Raw genomic sequence first — 19,629 nt, forward strand, 5'->3', positions numbered from 1 at the left:
GTCACGGCTACAGATGTGTGAAATCTGCTGTTGCGTAGCGATGTCTTAACCGAAGATGTCTTCATTTTGATGTCCCCTTCTGAATGTGGTAGGATATAGCTAGTGATAGCTAGGGAAATATTTGATCATGCATCATCTCCTGAGATAGGTAAACAGAATGCAATACGTTTTAAGCTGTTTGGCTCTCTTTTTGTTTTTTTTTAATGACATCACAAGAAAAAACATCTTGTTTGCTGTGTTTTGACTTTTGCAGAGAAAAATAGTTTATCCTGTTTTGCTGGCAAGAATTCTGCCTTTCTTTAGTTTATGTTACGCTTAGGTGCTAGCTGCTGTCTTGCTTCTCTGAGCAGTTTTATATGTAGGTGGTTTATACGTGTTATGACCGTGCAGAATGTAAGACTGAATGCATTTGTAGTGCATGGTGTTCCACATTCCGTTATTTGTGCTGTCTTCCAAATAATGGTCATGGATGAAAATTTGTAGCAGTTTTACACTGTATTGCATTAATTTTTAAATTCCTCTGAAAATATCGGGAAACTTACGGTCGCGGAAGTGTGATATAAGTAACAGTGAAAACATGGTCATAAAGTCATCATCTGCAAGACTGAAAATGAAAGAGAAGTGTAGCTTTGTATGCTTTCCAAACAGGTACAGAGTCTGTCAGCACAAATACTGGTAATTGCAATTTAGGCATTAGGGATGTGGGTTTGCATGGGGGAGTTTGTATACGTGGCCTTCTGTTACTGCAGAGTAACTATGAAGCTGTAGCCTGTGTTGATTGCAGTGGAAGATGGGGGACTTGAGTTTCAGCTATTTGTATTCTTTTAAATTGTAAGTTCAGTTGACTCATAGTTGTTTAAATGTAATGATTGACACATCATATTATTCTTTGTGTTGCATAACTGGATTGATCAGAGCTGACCAATTTTTTCCAAGCTGTGAGTCAAGTGTTGTTTTTGGGGATGATCTCAAGGCCTGTCATGCAGCTCCTTGTGTAAAGAAACTAGCCTCTACTGTCTCCTTTAGAGATGTTTGATGTCATTTCCACTGGCTAGAATTGGTCGTGACTGCCATTTGTATAGGTCTGGATTAGGGATTAGCGAAGTTTTACAAAGAATGATATTTTAAGTTTTTGAAACCAAGTTTAATAAAACCGAGGGCCTGCACATCTTAAATGTTGCATCTGAAATGGGAAGGAAAGCCTTTTACTGCAGAGCTAATGTAAATACTGTCCAAGAAGGTAAATCATACCCTTAAAAATTGTTCAATGTTTCAATATATTGGGACATAGAAAGTGAACTTGTGTGTTGCATGCTATATGGAAGATAACACAAACGTTGGGGGACAATACTTAAAAAACCGTACATTTTCCTTTTTTTTTCCTCAAACAGCTACCCAGAAGGGATATTCTAGAAAAGTGAAGTTGGAAGATCTCTGTGATAAAGAGAAGCATAAACATGTTGTGCTGGGGAAATGCATCCTTTGGACAGCTTGGATTGGGTGGAATTGATGAAGAGGTTGTTTTAGAACCCAGAAAAAGTGACTTTTTCTTAAATAAAAGGATCAGAGATGTAGGGTGTGGACTGAGACATACTGTTTTTGTCTTGGATGATGGAACTGTTTATACATGTGGATGCAATGATTTAGGACAACTAGGGCATGAAAAAGCCAGGAAAAGACCCGGTAAGTTCAGAAGTAATGAATTGTGGAAAGTACGTGTGGTTGTGCATGTATTTTTTGTTTCGTTATGCTACACCAAACCCAAGGTTGCCAGTGTCTGTGCATGTACTGAATTGTATGCGCAGTAGTTTTTCCAAGAATGGGCATATTTTTAACTTGAAAAGCATTTCTTTGATTGAATCGCATCTTGCCACAGTTGGAAACAACCAACTGTGAAACATGGCTGCCCCCCCCGTGTTTTTGCCTGCTGTGCAACTGGGTGGTGCTGCTATTTTTTATTTCCGGCATGCAATCACTTTACCTAAGGCCATGGGAGACTCAGTGGATGTTTTTAATCTCAAGGGCAGGTGCCCTGCTTCAATACATGGATTAGCATTATACTATATGTATGGCTTTGGCCACTGGAATGTAGTAGAAATGAGTATTTAGCATACCATGGTTGAGAAACGTGCTGTGTGTTTTTAGTTGTCTAGTATGTGCTGTAGAGCAGGTCTGATTAAAGCAGTGTTCTTGATTTTGTTTTTCTTAAGAACTAAAAGTACAACTTTTGATAAAAGACTTTTCAGCATATGCAGTGCAACAGGAAGAGGATTTGGAAAAGCCTAAAGGATGCGATGTAAAACGTCTTTGGGCTTTTTTCTTCCTATCTATGTTTTATGCGTGTTTCTGCTTCCTGCTAGTGCAGTTCTATAGCAGAAGCGGGTAAACATCTTGCAGGGACTGCAGAGGAGTCTGCACATGGGCCCCCTTCAGAGCTGTGCGTGTGAGTCATATCTGCGTGCTACTGTGCTTATAGCATAACGTAAGCAAACCGAAAAGGCTTAGTATATCACTTCTAATCACTGCTGTAGCAATTTTACAGGTTACTTGGATGAATAATTGATACAAATATTTCAAATGGAAATAAGGCATTATGCAGTGTTTTAGTACTGCTTTATTCAGAGTTTCAGATTTGGTGCCAAGTAGAGATTTTTTTTTTTTGTATAGTTGATATGTAACTTTTTAAAACTAATTTGGACTTCTATTGGGAAACAGTAAATGGATATTAAAACTGATAACCTTTAATCCTGTGCAAACATCTGCTTCATGAACGTGCATAGAAACTCAGCTTGTCAGACTTGCTCTCAATACTTGTTACCCACTTTGAAAATGATGCTGAATTGTCTTTTAAATCTAAAAGTTACCAGAAAAATAGCTGACAGTGTAATTTTTTTTTTTTTTTTAAAGCAGCCTTGTATGAGCTTTCTTATGTAATGGACAAACACCTACTACAAATCCCTTTTTTTTTTTTAAAAAACTAACACGCTCAGACACAGCAGTCATGAGGATTGTAATGTCCTCCTCCCTAATTTTTCTTTCATCTAGAGCTTACTGACAGTACCGCTGAATGTTCTAATGTGAAGTCAGTGCATTGGGATAACTGTACTTGCGCAGTCTAAAGAGGCTCGGTATCTTTACTGATGGGTGGATGTTCTCTTTTGAATGTATTTCTGCTAATTGAAGATAATTTTGTTGCTGACTGCATGTCTTTGCCACCTCCATGTCACCAGTGGCACTCTTTAGCTGTGCCTTGCCTCTTTCCTCCCCACAGAGCTCTGCTTGGCATAGGGATTGTGTGAATGTTCCTTAATCCGTATTAGGCAAAATGAGCCTGGCTAGTTTAGCAGCTGGTGAAGGTAGTCTGAGCTAATCTGCATGCTGTTGCCTGAACTGGAGAGCGCTTACATGACCTCTTCCACTGGCAGAGCTGCAGAGGCTATAATGGGCTGAATTGGGGTGGTAACCTCTATAATCAGACCAGCTGTTTAAAAAAAAAATGAACTTATGTCTGCTGCCTGTGTTACTTTATTTTGGAAATGGAGTGACTGTCATGTTGCAGATTCTGTTAGCTACTGTTTTGCAGTTGATTTGGGCTATGCTGGGCTGTGTTTACAGTGCATGTTACAACGAGGAGATGCAGGCTTTTTCAGTGGTGTGCTATTCTTAGGCAGGAATAGAATTTATGTGTTTGAAAACCGGGCATAAAATGTCCAAGCGGGCTCTCATTTAAGGGGACTGTTGAAAATTCCAGCCTTTATGACAGGCCCTGATGATAGTTCTCAATTTCACTATTGCTGAAATGAACATGTTAAGAGTTCTGATCACAAATCATAAGCACAAAAACAAACTTGGAGTTTTCCTTGGAGTTTTTCCAAATGTATTTAAAGGTATTGATGAAGTACTGAAAAAAAATCACAGATATTTTAGTGTTTGCTTTTCAGAGGCATGCACTGTATATCTAGAAAAATTACTCTTTAGGATCTGTTTCTACGGTGTTTTGCATTATAAAGAGGACATTGTGTAGCTCGTTGCAAAATCAGTAGCTTTAGTCTTTAATTTGCCCTGCCTTGTTTTGCAGGCTTTTTTGTTAATAATGAATAGGTGAATTTAATTTGCTGTGGTGGAATGTTTTCCTCTTACATAATGTCTACACGTGTAGTCATTTGACAGTAATCTATTTGACCTTAATGTTAATTGAGTTTCTACACTCATTTTCAGATGGCAAGATTAGAAGGAACCATTATGATCAAGCTGCTGTTTTTGTGCACTTCTGTATATTGCTTCAGATACATTTGTTTGGTTACTGTGGGGTGTCAGATTTAACTTATTTTCCTAGAATAGCATGCTTATAATTTTAAATAAAGGATGTTTTGATAGACTTCTGGGCTTACTTCTGTGTCATTTCAGTTGATACTGTAGTACTGAGTATAACTGTCTTGAGCAACACTAGCTTTTCAGTAGGGTTTGGTTTTTTTTTTAAGCAACTAACTTTTTGGGGTTTTTTGGTTTGTTTTTAGAGCACGTTGGTGCACTGGATGCCCAAAATATTGTAGCTGTATCCTGTGGAGAAGCCCACACTCTTGCATTAAATGACAAGGGTCAGGTATATGCATGGGGTCTGGCTACTGATGGACAGCTTGGCTTGCCGGGAACAGAGGAATGCATCAGAGTGCCCAGGTTAAAAATAATTAGTATATAATAAGTTACTTAGGAAAAAAAAGCGCTTAAATCACTTTGGTTAAGCTATTCTGTTGTTATAATTAAAAACACACATTAGAAAGTGTATTTTAGCTATGGCACTTGCATGCTGTAGACAGTTTCCCTTCTCAGAAAGTCAGTTTATGCGAGAAGTGTGTTATGGGTTTGCTTGGTTTGTTTGTTGGTTTGGGTTTTTTTTTTGTTGTGGTTTTTTTTTTTTTTTAATAGTCGTCTACTAAGAATGAGAGTTATGTTGGAAAAGTAGGATGGGTATTTTAAGAATGTAAATGGGGATTGAAAACTGCCATTTAAGAGAAGTAGAATGTTAAACTTTCAAAACCAGCTGTGGGAGTACTTTTGAAGAAGGTATGTTTGCTGTCTGATCTTCATACTTCAGTTTTCACCCCGAAATTTTTTAACCTGTGGTCAAATAATACACCACCTAGTTATAAAAATGAATGCTAGTCAGATTCACTTGCTTGTTTTCAGAAAGCTGTAAGCATTCCAGCTAGCTGAAGTCCACATTTTTACTGCGATGAATAGGTTCACTGAAATCAGAAAAAGAAGAAAAGAAGCAGTTTTGACTTAAGACTTCTACTAAATAGCTGCTAGTTACAGTTAGGATATTTAAACTAGTTTCATATATAATTCACTGAAAAGGATTCACTTTTTGTATATTAACCTTTGGCGTGACTTTATATTTCATACCAAGACCCAGTAGCTTAATTCTTTCTCTGTTTTCTTACCCTGATAGAAATATTAAAAGCTTATCAGAGATCCAGATTGTTCAAGTTGCTTGTGGTTATTATCACTCGCTAGCACTCTCAAAAGGTAAGCCAAATTCTTCTGAAGTGTTAATCTAATTTCTTACCAGGTGATTCCAAAGGTTTCAACGTTTATTTTGCCTTTTTTAAAAAGGAAACGATTTTTTAAAACATGCTACCACTTAACACAGATGGGATTTCAGGTTGGTAGGGGAAGTGTAATTTAATGATGGAAGATTGAATTTAAAAAATAAATGTACAAAGAAATGTTGTGGTGTTCTGTGCTTTTTTTCTTATGCTCTTTTGCTTTTTATCATCATCTTGCTTTCATGTAACTTTTAAATTCATTTTTGGTTCGTGCTCTTTTTTTTTTTTTTTTAGTCCCATTTCTTTTCCGTACTGCTAGCATGCCACTGTCACTACTCTGTTTTAACTTGTAACTTAAAGTTACTGAGGCTTGCAGGCAACGACTTCCTTGTCTGCTTTTCTGTTGCAAAGCCTCTGTTTTGTTGATGCTTCTGTAGTTAAAATGTGATGTCACATTATAACCCACTTTTTGAAAAGTTTAAGCATCCATCGTCAAAATTTTGCTTAGGCTACGAGAACATGCTTAGTTGGCCTGACTCGTGTAAGAGTATTGCATGTCTAGTTAGTATAGCTCTCCAGACATGAATATGAATTTAAATTTCCTGCTTGCTTGTTTCATTGTGACAGAGGAGAGTTGTGGCCAAAACTTCGATTTGGAAGAAGTGGCTGCTGGACAGGGTTAATGGAAACTTAACTCAAAACAAAAATTCAGAAAGATTGTAGTTTGACAGTGTTTTTTAAAAATGTGTGCTTAAAATATAAACTAAATAAACTGTGGGGGGGGAGGTGCTAATTGTATGCTGACTGTTGGTTTGTTTTTTTTTTTTCTTTAAATAGTTTATACTGACTATGTGTGCCTTGATTCTGTATGTGACTTTTCATGGGCTTATATTGAGTGTTTTCTGTGCCATTTTGTATTCCCAGGTGTCTTTAACATTATAACCTAGTGAGATTCCTTTGTTTTCAGGACAGGCAGAGATTTACAAATAACCCTTTGCCTGGGTTAAGATCAGCAGTAGAATGTGGGGAATATCAGAATTGTGCTGATAAGCGTTCTATTGGCCAAAGGTACAAGAATATAATAGGAGTTTGTAATTTCAAATTCACTCAGTGTTCCACGTAGTTACAAGCTTCAAGTACAGCATCACTATCCTATTGTGAATTCATGGATTTGGAGCTCTGTGTTTCTGTTCTTCACGTGCATTGTAGGGTGGTTTTTTTGTTGGTGGGTTTTTTTTTTCCTGATTGTAAGAGAACCTGCAGAAATACTTGCAATGTAGCAAGGTCTTAAAAAGAGAGCCACACAGGGAGGAAAATGGGATGGACTTACTTGAATCGGGCATTTTGAGAGGAGACTTTGTAGTATTTTTAGATCTATATATGGGATATTGATCAGGAAGATTAATTCATGTGATTATAAATGATAGGCATAGGATTTCTTTGGTGTTAGGAAGATTGTTTTGTATAAAAGTGGTGGTTTGGGGTGTGGTGGGTTTTTTTTGTCTGCTTCGTTTTGGTTTGGGTTTTTTGTTTGGTTTTGTTTAAATAAATACATAAAATCTGAGACACCTGTACCCCAAGGGATGGGTTTCATTGTTTTCCATCTAGATAAAACTGTTACTGGAAAGATGGAGGTAGGAGAGACATAGGAAACATTACTGTTTGAAGGTAACATTACTGTTTGAAACATTTTGCATCAGCAAAATATCCTTGTGATTAGGTGTTGATCTTTAGGATAGTAAATACCTTGGCAAAACATTGGTTGTTCAATAGAACATTTTATTTTGGTAAATAAGGTAATCTTAACATAAATAGCTCTCTAATCTATGTTTCTTTAAAACGTTTTTTTCTTTATAAGGCATCAAATGACATTATAAACTGATGCTTCATTCATCATATCATTAATACAATATTTTAAAATTTAAAATACATGTCACTTAAATTGAAAGTTAATTATGTTACTATATAGAAGCTTAAATGAGACTTGTGATTGGAAATTGGAAATTTTTGCATGTCCAGTATGCAACTGCAACAAGATCCCTGCATAAAAATATATGCAGTAGTGGAACTCCCAACGGAACAGCATCTTCCTTTGTAATAACCAAACGCAATTTATCTAACACTGTTGAAACAGGAACGTCAAGAGCAGTTTTGAGGGTTTTGAAATGCGAATTAATACTTCCAGTCTGATTAAATATTTGAGTTGAATGTCTGCAAATTACACAAGAATGCTTATCTTCAGAAGTCAGTAATGTGTATGCATTTTCAAACTCAAAAAATATTTGAAGAGTAGCTGTCTAACTTTTAGCTTTTCTTACAGTACATAAACTTTATATAATTAAACTATACTGATTGTATTTCTTGGTGTTTTTTTGCCTTTTTTTTTTTCCCCTTTAAACAGGAAGTGAAGTGTTTTCCTGGGGACAAAATAAATATGGCCAGCTGGGCCTAGGTTACGAGTATAAAAAACAAAGCTCACCACATGTGATTAAATCTCTGCTGGGAATCCCTTTTGCACAGATTGCAGCAGGAGGAGCTCATAGTTTTGTACTAACTCTTTCTGGAGCCATTTTTGGATGGGGACGCAACAAATTTGGGCAGCTGGGTCTTAATGATGATAATGGTAAGTAAACATTACTTCAGTAAAATTTCATGCTGAAGGTCTTGGTTTGTGAATCTAAAGACAGCAGTATTCCTAGAAAAGGAGCAGATAGAAGAAACCTTTTGTTAAATATTGTTGGAGGGAATGTCACGTGAGATTGCATAAGGCAGACACAGAGGTTTTTTCCTCAGCTGTTTTGTAGTGAAAATTCTGACAGTGTGATGTTGAAATTCTAGCCTGCTTGACCTGTTTTCTTTCTGTGTTCTAGATTTTTTCTGTGACTTAATTCAATCCCATTCAGAAAGTTAAAGATACTGTGCAGTAGTTACAGTTTGAACTGAATTTTAGGTAGATGAAATTGCTTGACAAAACCAGCAATCTGTCAAAACTATTTGGTTGTCCTTAGTAGACACATTTAAAGCATCTTTATTGTTTTACTGCCACGTGGGTATCTGCCTTTCTCAGGCCACTTTTGATAATCATTCACAATTTTCAGGTAACCGTTGCGAAAATTTCCTCTACTAGGGTGTTGATACTCCTTAACGATTTCAAGCAAGTGGTTCAATTAGACAAAAAATTGTTTCTTTGTTAGTTGTATTACGTTACATGCATGCTATCTGCGTGCAGGGCTCCAAGGTGGGAGTATATGCTATCGGGTTCCTGTAAATACATAGTTTAGTGTAGAATAATCTATAGCTAGTTTCATGAATTCAAATTTTCTCACTGGTTCATTATTCTCAACACCATTTAAAATAAGAAAAATGGGTTGTAGTTAAAACACCTATCTAAATTAACGCTTTAAATCTGGTCACAATCATGTAATAAGAAAATTACACGTACTTTTCAGAAATCACATTTTCATGGGAGACTTCAGTTGCTTCTACAAATTCTCTGGAATATGTATGACCCCAGTTTTTCTGTATAGCATCACTTCTCAGTAAAATCCCTTTTTTATGCTTTGATAGGGCTTCTTCCAGGCACCTTAGTGTACCTGACAAATGTTAAGACATTAGCATTAACATTTAACAAAATTGCCTTTGTGCAACTGGATGACAAAGTTGATTTGTTCTGGAGATGGAGGGAAGTTAGTTGTGCTTCCTAAGGATTCGGTGTTCCATTCTATTATATGTTTAGTAATACTGAACTATGACCAACTGATAACCAACTTATAGGAAGACTTTAAAAACATGAAGCCCATAAACAACTCAAAACAACTGTCCTTTGTTGTCTTTTTTCGTGGCCAATGGCAGGTCTAACGAAGTGTTCCATATTTTGTGATTTACCTATTGGTGTATGATCCTAGCCTAGTGAAAATGAGACTTTGCTACAAAGTGTTTCAGTACAGTAGTCTCTGTTTTTTTATAATAATGCTTCTGTCTCAAAGATACATAACCTTAGTCACAGTGATTGCATTATGGTAACAAATTTAAAGTGCTGGTTTGACTGGAACTGAATTTACAATAAACAAGCAACACTATTTGTTTTCTGATTTTTACTTTCAAAATGAGCGATCTACTGCTGTATTAAACCTTTCAGACAGGTATGTTCCTACGCTGCTAAAGTCCCTGAGAACTCAGAAGGTTGTTCATATATGTTGTGGAGAAGATCATACTGCTGCCCTTACAAAGGTACAATATTTAAAGATATGTTTATGCTTTGAGTTGCCAGTGTTTTCAGGAGATGATACCTGAATAGGTAATAAACAAAGTTCCGCATAAAATTTCTTCGAAGTTTATTGGATAAATTTGAGGAAACAGTGGAAGAATGGTTAAATATTTGAAAAAACTTACCAAATACAAGAAATCTTTCAGCACTTTTAAATTTTTGTCTGATTTAGTGAAATTGAGCATACAAAATACAGCATTTTTGATATGACAGTGCATGTTGCGTTACTAGAGTTCTGCAGATACTGAAATTTACATTAGTGTGTCCTAAAGAGATTAGCTGTTTTCTGACTGTAATGCATCCAGCATTGCTGTTCTCACTGATCAGACCAAGTTAATTTTGAATGTAAATTAAATGCTGGAGGGATTGGTGTGTGTGATTGTTTAAAGTTTTCTTAATGAATTGTTGTTTGTTGTTGTGGTGGGTTGACCCTGGCTGGAGGCCAGGTGCCCACCAAAGCCGCTCTATTACTCCCCTCCTCAACTGGGCAGGGGAGAGAAAGTATAATGAAAAGCTCGTGGGTCGAGATAAGGACAAGGAGATCATTCAGCAAGTACTGTCGTGGGCAAAAGAGACTCTACTTGGGGAACTTAATTTAACTTGCTGCCAATCAAAAGTCACAGTAGGGTAATGAGGGATAAAACCAAATCTTAAAACACCTTCCCGCCCACGCCTCCCTTCTTCCCAGGCTCAACTTCACTCCTGACTTCTCTTCCCCCGAGCAGTGCAGGGGGATGGGGAATGGGAAGTGGTCAGTTCATGACATGTTGTCTCTGCTGCTCCTTCCTCCTTGCTCTCTTCCCTTGCTCCAGCGTGGGGTCCCTCCCGTGGGAGGCAGTCATTCATGAACTTCTCCAGCATGGGTCCTTCCCACAGACTGCAGTTCTTCATGAACTGCACCAGGCTGGGACCCTTTGATGGGGTGCAGTCCTTCAGGACTGTGGCCTCCTCTCTCCACGGGGCTGCAAGTCCTGCCAGGAGCAGGAACCAGCACAGGCTTCCCACAGGATCCCAGCCTCCTTTGGGCACATCCCTCTGCTCCAGCATGGCGTCCTCCCCAGGCTGCAGGTGGAGATCTGCTCCACCGTGGAGATCTGCTCCACCGTGGAGATCTGCTCCACCGTGGAGATCTGCTCCACCGTGGAGATCTGCTCCACCGTGGAGCTCCATGGGCTGCAGGGACACAGCCGGCCTCCCCGTGGTCTTCACCCTGGGCTGCAGGGGAATCTCTGCTCCGGTGCTGGGAGCACCTCTGCCCCTCCTTCTGCACTGACCTGGGTGTCTGCAGAGTTGCGTCTCTCACATTCTCACTACGCTCTGCCGTCTGCTGTTGTGCAGCAGCTATTTATGTACTATTGCCAATCCAGTGGAGAAGTTGAAGATTTACATAATCTGCTAGGAATTATTATAGTATGAGGTTCTATGAAAAGTTGGTAACTTATTTCAAGGCTGATTTGGATAAAAACCATGTATTGTGTGTTAGTGCAGCATGTTCACATGGAGACATAGGAATTGATTAAAATAGACAGCTGAAATGTGTCAGATTGCATTATACGTAACTGTTTGTTAAATCATTATTTGGAGTCTTATTTTTAAACTTTTAAACTGAATTGGAAACTTTTAGGAGCAGCATAGAATGTATAATACTAGTGCGCTTTCTTACAATAGTCATCATGAAAGTGAGTGTATTTCAAGCATCAAGTGATGATAACTATCTCTGTTTTGTGGTGGGTAAAACAATACGTACATGTCTGTCTTTAAATGATTGACTCCTGTACTTTTCTTTCTGTTGTTTTGGTAGTTGTATTAGGCTACAACATTCAGGTATAAATCAGTATGTATTAACATTTTGACGTTTCCTTTTATTCATCACTCTCAGTAAAATGTGCCAATTTATAAGCAGAATATTTTGAGCTTACTACTGATAGCAGTGGAAAACAATTTTGGCCGATCGAGATTTAGGCAAGTGACTAAATAGCTATTTCATGTCTGAATCTGTTGAATTCAGAATATGGTTGTAGAAGGCAGTAGAATTTTGAAATTAACTATTTTTACTGTTTTATTTCTGAAGAAGAAAAAATCTGTTTACTTGCTTTTGGAAAACGTATGTTTTTTTTTTAATGTGTTAGTTTGAATTTTTACACTGCAGCAAGTTAAAAGTTGTTCTTAAGAATATGATCTGCCTAAACGTGATCATACTTCTGTTGTTTATACAAGCTTCGTTTTCTACAATGAAAGGAAAAGACTGTTCACAAACAATTGCTTTTTGTCCTAAAATATCCTCTCGCTTTGACTGAAAACGGTGTGGCAACTTTGTAATCCTGAAGTTGATACTGATGTATTGTGCTAGGTTAGGAGAATACAGAACTTAAAGAAAACTGCAGTCTGTAACTTGCCTTCTAAATGTTTTTCCCTTTTGCATGTGTGGAAGTTAACTTCAAACTTGCTTTAAAGACGATGGACTTGATTAAGATACTGAATTTACTGTAAATGTTTCTACAAATTATTCATGTCACCCATTTGTATAGCTCTCCGTTTTCCCTTGCATGGTAGGTCTTGCAGAATGAGGGGTCTTGATTTATATTTTTTTGTAGACAGTACTGTGTATATGTGCGAGCATTCATCAAGTCCTTCTGAAATTCAGAAAAACCTGTCACTGTTTGTTATCCTGATTCAGTGAATGAGGCTGTTGGTTTTTCTCAGCGGACGCTGCCATTTTAATGATGATTTCCAGCAGAGGTCCAGTCTGATGCAGAGTAGGATTGAAAGAAACAGCTTTACAATTTCAAAGCATTTGAAAATGGAAAGTTTCAGAGTTGTTGTAAGGTAAGTTGTATAACTTCTGAAAATGTTTCTGATTTAACATTCTTTCATTAAAGTTTTTGGTTAATTTCTTGACTGAATTAATCAAAAACACTTTTAAAAAATGACTTGCCTTACGACAATGTTGAAATTTTCTGGTTTCTTACACTTTCAAATAATGAAGCTGACTATTTCAGTCATACTCTGCATCATCTGCCTGAGGAAGGCAGCTTCCTATTTGGTAATTGCTTTAAAATTTATATTCAGAACTTAAATGCCAAAATCGACTTTTTTAGTAGTGTGAGTTTATATACTGTTGTAGTTCGTCAAGAAAACTGGAAAAGAGGAAAAATGAGGATTAGTATCTATTAATGACACAAGTTAATGGCAGGACTATTGTATAACAATACGCAAATTACAAGAATGTGATTTAACACAAATAAGGTAATACGTGACAGCTGTGCCACATTGTCATAACTGCAATTAACTTGTGACCCTTCTGTGTCAGGGCCCTCTCATGCATGTATATTTTTCTCTCCTTTCCCCACAATTCCAAAATGATCAGACAAGGAGATTTATTAAGCCCCTGTTTCTGTTAAGTTTCTTGTTCTGAGATATACTATAATTTTAATGGAAATAATTTATTTGTTTAGGAAGGTGGGGTTTTTACATTTGGAGCTGGAGGCTATGGTCAGTTGGGTCATAACTCTACCAGCCATGAGATAAACCCAAGGAAAGTTTTTGAACTTATGGGAAGTGTTGTCACGCAAATCACTTGTGGCAGGTAAGGTCTATTCAGTGCTAGCGCTGTGAATCTTATAAATAGCTTGTTTTGTATAAAACTTCATATATTTTGCCATGTGAAGTGTTGGGTTTTTTCTTACCCTCTGGGGTTAGGGAAGACAAGATGGTCTCTAACAAAAGGCATTTAGAGACCTTACTGGGATTTTAAAAACATTCAGTAGAAGAACTAAAGGAAGTTATGCTATTTGAGAGGCTCTAATTTTTCTAAACTGTAAGTGTGAATAATCAGTGTGAAGGTGGTGTTTATTGCTGTCACTTTATTATTTCCTATTAAAGAACAAGTGTGCTTGGGGAGGTACATGAGCATCTGAGGAATACTGAGGAAAAGTGTAAAATTTGGAAACATAATTTGTGTTGTGAAATACCCGTAATACTGTATCAGGAACTTCAGTTCCTAATGGGTTTTTATTGTATATATTATAATAGCATCCAAGACATTGGAAAGATTCCCAGCACTCATGCAAAAGCTCTTGTCCAAAGAATTGTGTTCTAAGAAGATAAAAAGAGGGAGGCAACGTAATCTTTTGAGATGGGCACAATTTGTTATTTGGGTTAAAGACTATGTGAATGTAACCCTATCTTTCTAGCAGTTTGGTTGACACTGAGTGGACCCATTCGCTTTTAATAGTTTACGTAAATTCAACACTAGTTCTTCCAGGTTCGTGATAGGAGAGAGGGCACCTAGAATTGAGAAGGATGGGAGGGGAAAGGAGATGCAGCCAGCCTGGTAGAAACTTCAGACATCTCTAGGCATTCAGAAATGCTCTAAAGGTCAGACTGTGGCTAAGCAGGGGTTCAAAGCAGAACCTGGTATCTCTGTTCCATGAACTTGTCCATGAAAATGGAATATTACCTATTGGAGTATAAATGGAGTGTTGCCATGGCAGTGCATCGCCAATAGAGAAGTGGAGTGTTTGATACTATAGGACGTTTAATGTACTGTTTGACACAATTCTTAGGCTGGCCTGCACAAATGCTTAGGTTTTTGTTACTGAATTTTGTTTGCCCTAGGCAGCACACTACTGCGTTTGTTCCTTCATCTGGAAGAATTTATTCTTTTGGACTCGGAGGTAACGGGCAATTAGGTACAGGAACAACCAGTAATAGGAAAAGTCCCTTCACAGTAAAAGGCAACTGGCTTCCTTACAGTGCTCAATGCCCAATGACCCCAGGTAAGCAACATCTGGCATATTTACTTCTTGGATTCCTGTTCCTTTATAGTGTCTTACAAATCCTGAGATTTAAACTAAATATGGGCTATAATCACGTTCTTCCAAACAGTTCATTTTCACTGTGCTCTATTCCCTGAAGTCTGTTTCTGCTGTAGGAAATGCTGTTGGGTTAGATCCTCTGTTAACACTAGGGCTAAAACTTAGAGCTGTTAGTGTTTACCTCAGTTAAAGATAGTCTTAACTGTTGTATCTGCTTCAGCGACGTTACGTAACGAAGGAACCTTTTTCTAATTGAGTGTTGATTGCAGTGTCTTAATCATTTCTCAAATTTACATTTTCACAGTTGCCTGTTTTTTATTCCCATTGCAGGCAGTGAGGAGTGTTATTGTGTAAAGAGAATTTTCTCTGGTGGGGACCAAAGTTTTGCACACTACTTTTATCCACAGGTAATAAATTAAATACACTTTCATTCCCAAGTCTGTCAAAGTTAAATTTTCATTTTTCTGATACATTTTAAAAGATTTGCATATTGAAGGTGCATGACTACATTGTAAAGTTTGTTAGAGCAGTGTGGAAGTCCAAGACGCTAAGTCAATTTAGCAATTGGAGGACTTGGATCCAGTTATTGAGTGTTAGTAAGCTCCTGAGGCTTTTTGGCATAAACTTGTTTCCCGAGTGATGGATGCACGCACTCTCCTTTCATAAAGGGAAAAGGTGATTGAATAATTGAGCTCTTCACCCCTGCTCAGTCATCTGCAGTAACTCCTGACTGCAGCTTTGCTGTCTTCCACTCTGTAGCCATTTTAGCATACCACAATGAGGAGGAAACAAATGGAGCTGTTTGCTAAAAATTATAGGTGGTAACATAGTTTGTTATGTGATAAGAGTTTTATGCTAGTCTTAAAACTTAGATAATTCTTGTCCTTTTAAAACTTGTTTAAATTCTCATATAGAAAAAAGTCTAGAAGGACTTTACAGTAAAAATGGCAACGTAGGAGTATGATGGAAAGGAGATGCTATTAGAGGACAAGTTGGGAGGAAGAAACAAGATGAACATATATGGGACTGTCTCCAATATAGCCCAGCAGATATTAGACCATAGGGGTTAATGTAGCATCAGGAGTTGAGTATGTGGGGTGAAAACCAATTTGCACATGAAGGAAAACAGAGTTTAGTGAGAAACATGTTTGTTGTCAAGAAAAACTGAGTACAGGTCAGGCTTGCAGCAACCCTTTGCTCCCACAGCCTGTTCTGGTTGTACAGAATCAACAATTTTTCTAGGGTGGTTTTATTTTGTTAATTCCGATTGAGTTGTGGTAGCTATTGGTGTATTTGAGAGAAACTTGTTTAGCAGGTGTAGACTGGAAAAATTACTGGTAATACAGGCTCAAAACTGCTCTATTAAAACTCCTTTCTTAAAAACTTTCTGATGTTCCATTTTCATGATTACTGAAGTAGATTCTGTCTGACTAACTGAGGTGATCTAGAAACTGTATGAATGCAGTTACTGCGGTTTGTTCTGTACAAAAAGCATTAGCAGTAGATGAACTTCACTGCTGCAAAAGTATCCCTTTTAGTACTCTTCAGTTTGGTAGTTTGTACTGAATTCTTTCAAAGTTATGTGAGTACTCCTGGGACTTTTGTGTCCTTGCTGGTTAAGGGGTCTCAGCCAAAATATGTTTGTTTTCTCATGTTAGTTTTTGGGCACTTGAGTTCCCTGAGTTGTTTCATTGTGAGTTTAAATGGCACTTTGTCAGGACACAAGGGAAACGGCAAGAGGGTTTCTCGTACTGATTTTTGGCAACAGCTAGTCATCATTATACTGAGTCAGCCACGTTGTCAGACTGTACCCTAAGGAAAAATATGTTTTCTTTATGCTAGTTTAACCTTTTTTTTGTGCTATTTGCCATCTCTTTTTGAACCAATCCTCCTACTCAAAACAATGGTCTTGGTTCTGTTCCTCTTGACTATTAGAAATCTTACTGGAATTCATTTGGTATGAGCAGCACATCAAAATGCAGCTCATCTGATGATGCAGTAGGTGTTCAGAGAAACATGATTCATTCTCACAGGAGTCTGATGGAAGTGGGGTGGGAGAGCAGCTGTCCAAAAAAATTGAATTGCTTCTAGTTTCTGTATGCTCACAGCTTGCCAGGGAGCTAAATGGATCGTAGTGACTAGGGAGAAGGGATGCTTACTACTCTTGTCTAAAGCTTGTTTAGTGTTCATCGTATAAAAAAGTACTGCATGTTTAGGGAGTTTACTATGAAATAAACTGTGGTGTGAATTAACGTGCTAATCTAGATGGTTTTAGTGTATGCTCTGCTTTCATAGTGAATGCAGAACTGCTAGAATACAGTAAATTTATCCTTGGGCTTATTTCACAGTAATAGTTTGGGTAGGCAAATTTCAGTCAATGAAGAGATAAAGAGCTCAAACACAGGATTGATTTTTCTGTAAATCAATTTTGTGTGCCTGATTCTTTATGTTTTCTAAAAAAGTTTAGGGAGTTTACTATGTTTAGGGAGTTTACTATGAAATAAACTATGGTGTGAATTAACGTGCTAATCTAGATGGTTTTAGTGTATGCTCTGCTTTCATAGTGAATGCAGAACTGCTAGAATACAGTAAATTTATCCTTGGGCTTATTTCACAGTAATAGTTTGGGTAGGCAAATTGTCAGTCAATGAAGAGATAAAGAGCTCAAACACAGGATTGATTTTTCTGTAAATCAATTTTGTGTGCCTGATTCTTTATGTTTTCTTTAAAAATTAGAACATGGTGCCACCAGATGATTTTAGGTATCCTGACTTTTTGAAGCAGATCTGGACTGTGAATGAAAACTTTATTCAAAGATTGTTGACTTTCCCATCTGGAAGACTTCCTGTAGAGATAGCTAAGTAAGTGATGTTGAGGAAAGAAGTAGTCTTTCATAATTTTGCTTATGAATTGGGTGTTAATGGATTTTTACATATGTTGCAAAGCTATTTTTAATTAGTGATTTTTATTATGTGCAGAGCTTTTGCTGTGCTTTAATTGTCATGCATGTCAAGGAGTTTAGATCTTTTAGTCTGTGTCATCTGTGTCACAGTTTAGATGACTATACAAGATTAAATTAAGTATCTAGTTGCATATTGAAAAATGTAACAGTACATGTAAAGGAATATGAGAACAACTCAAAGATTATTAATTCTACTTCAATGAAGGAGGATGCAGAGAAATTTAAAAAAATAATTGCAAGACTTGCTTTGATTTGAGCTGCTTAAGCATTGAGTCTTGAATGGAGGTTTGATCTAGTGTTGTTTAGTCATATTAAAGTTAGAGTTCCATCCTTTGTACGATGTAATTTATTAAGGATTAAATACAGGTTTTTTTAATTGCAAATGCTAATTTGTAAATATAAAATAAATGTAACTTATTTCATATGAACAATTTCAGTGAAATTGATGGAACATTCTCCTCAGCTGGATGCCTGAATGGGAGCTTTTTGGCTTTGAGGTAAGTGGCCCAGGCTTTTGGACAAGTATTCCTGTGAACAGAATTAATGGTGGCTACCTTCCTAGTGTCTCTTGTTTCAACTGTAACACCTTCCCAGTATTTTCCTTATCTTAGTGTTACTCTGATACCTGCAGTTTAAACTTCTAGCTCCTTTACTGACAAGTGGTTTATCAGCTGGCCCAAAGGCAGCATGTCTCCTGCCGGGGTCTGGAAGTGTGTGTGCCGCCTGGCTGCTACCATGTAAGCCAGCAAAACTCATTACTTCTCAGCCACAGGTTGTATGTAATTCAAGGGGAATATATTGCACAGGCTGGCTTAGATCCTAGTGTTTTTGCACAATTGTCTTGCAGTTAGAGAATTTTTTTTTTCAGTTGCTTCAAAGGCCATATAAGAAATGGAAGCCTGACACTGTGATATCGCTCATTTTAATTCCTTCGTTAGTAGGGCTAACCATTCAAGGTGGAAAAAATTCTTGAGATCCTGATAATACAGGATTCAATCTTTTTCTCAGTATACCTTTTTTTTTTTTTTTCTTTCTGCAGCAATGATGATCATTACAAAACCAGCACTAGATTCTCAGGGGTTGATATGAATGCTGCTAGACTACTGTTTCACAAACTTATACAGCCTGACCACAGTCATATATCACAACAGGTTTGTGCTGCATATTTTCCTTATGTTTGGGATTATTTTTCTGTTACATGTATCCAGAAATACTATTGTTACACTTGCTCTGACCATTTTAATAACTTTCTTTACTCAATGTATCAACTGCAAATATGCAAAACTGTATTGTGTTGTGACAATTAGGTAACACACCAGCATACTGTATTTTAATATTTAATATACTGTCTTTTTCCTAAGTGTGTAATAGTCTAATTTAAGCTCTAGATTGTTGTTTTCTAGATTATATTTTATCTAGATGGCTATTTGTTTAAATTCACAATTGCATGAAAATAAACAGAATTTTATGATGTGCTGTAGGTGGCAGCTAGTTTGGAAAAGAACCTTATTCCCAAATTGACCAGCTCCTTACCAGATGTTGAAGCTTTGAGGCTGTATCTCACTCTACCTGAATGCCCGCTGATGAGTGATGTAAACAATTTCACAACGTTAGCTATTCCTTTTGGAACAGCCATTCTGAACCTAGAGAAAGCTCCTCTGAAAGTTCTTGGTAAGAAACGGAAGTCTTTACTTTTAAAATTAAGGATTTCCCAGGTGAAAATACATAGGAATTCCATCAGTGAAGACATGATCTCAGCAACACCTGCTGTGTATTTAGAGTTATAGAATTCCCCAATGAGAAAGTTAAGGGTTAACATTGTTTGAGGTGTAAGAAAACACCTATTCTGTTGCTTCTGGGTGACTTAACTGGCCATCCATATGAATTAATCTGGTATTGTAATTTTTGGACTGATTCCATTTGGGAGGAATTAAACTGTGTAGTTCAGCGTGTTTGATATGTCTCTTCGTACTTTAAAGTGAAAATGATGTGGTCAGACAGCTAACAAGCTCTAAGCAACTTACAGAAGTGTTG

General features: G+C 37.3%; 1 protein-coding gene across 3 annotated transcripts in view; it reads left to right on the top strand.

Moving 5' to 3' along the window:
• Positions 1-1,457: 1,457 nt before the first annotated feature.
• The window catches only part of HERC4 (HECT and RLD domain containing E3 ubiquitin protein ligase 4), a 33,418-nt gene continuing 15,246 nt past the window's right edge, over positions 1,458-19,629 (top strand). For all 3 annotated transcript variants that reach the window (XM_010294406.1, XM_010294409.1, XM_010294408.1), the window contains exons 1-12: positions 1,458-1,683; positions 4,518-4,677; positions 5,453-5,529; positions 7,951-8,172; positions 9,688-9,779; positions 13,272-13,402; positions 14,434-14,594; positions 14,964-15,040; positions 17,370-17,494; positions 18,033-18,092; positions 18,635-18,746; positions 19,077-19,266. In XM_010294406.1, the coding sequence (XP_010292708.1) occupies positions 1,458-1,683; positions 4,518-4,677; positions 5,453-5,529; positions 7,951-8,172; positions 9,688-9,779; positions 13,272-13,402; positions 14,434-14,594; positions 14,964-15,040; positions 17,370-17,494; positions 18,033-18,092; positions 18,635-18,746; positions 19,077-19,266 (1,633 nt within the window). The remainder of the gene's footprint in view (positions 1,684-4,517; positions 4,678-5,452; positions 5,530-7,950; positions 8,173-9,687; positions 9,780-13,271; positions 13,403-14,433; positions 14,595-14,963; positions 15,041-17,369; positions 17,495-18,032; positions 18,093-18,634; positions 18,747-19,076; positions 19,267-19,629) is intronic.

Source organism: Phaethon lepturus, unplaced genomic scaffold (assembly GCF_000687285.1).
Source record: "Phaethon lepturus isolate BGI_N335 unplaced genomic scaffold, ASM68728v1 scaffold12979, whole genome shotgun sequence".
NCBI lineage: Eukaryota > Metazoa > Chordata > Aves > Phaethontiformes > Phaethontidae > Phaethon > Phaethon lepturus.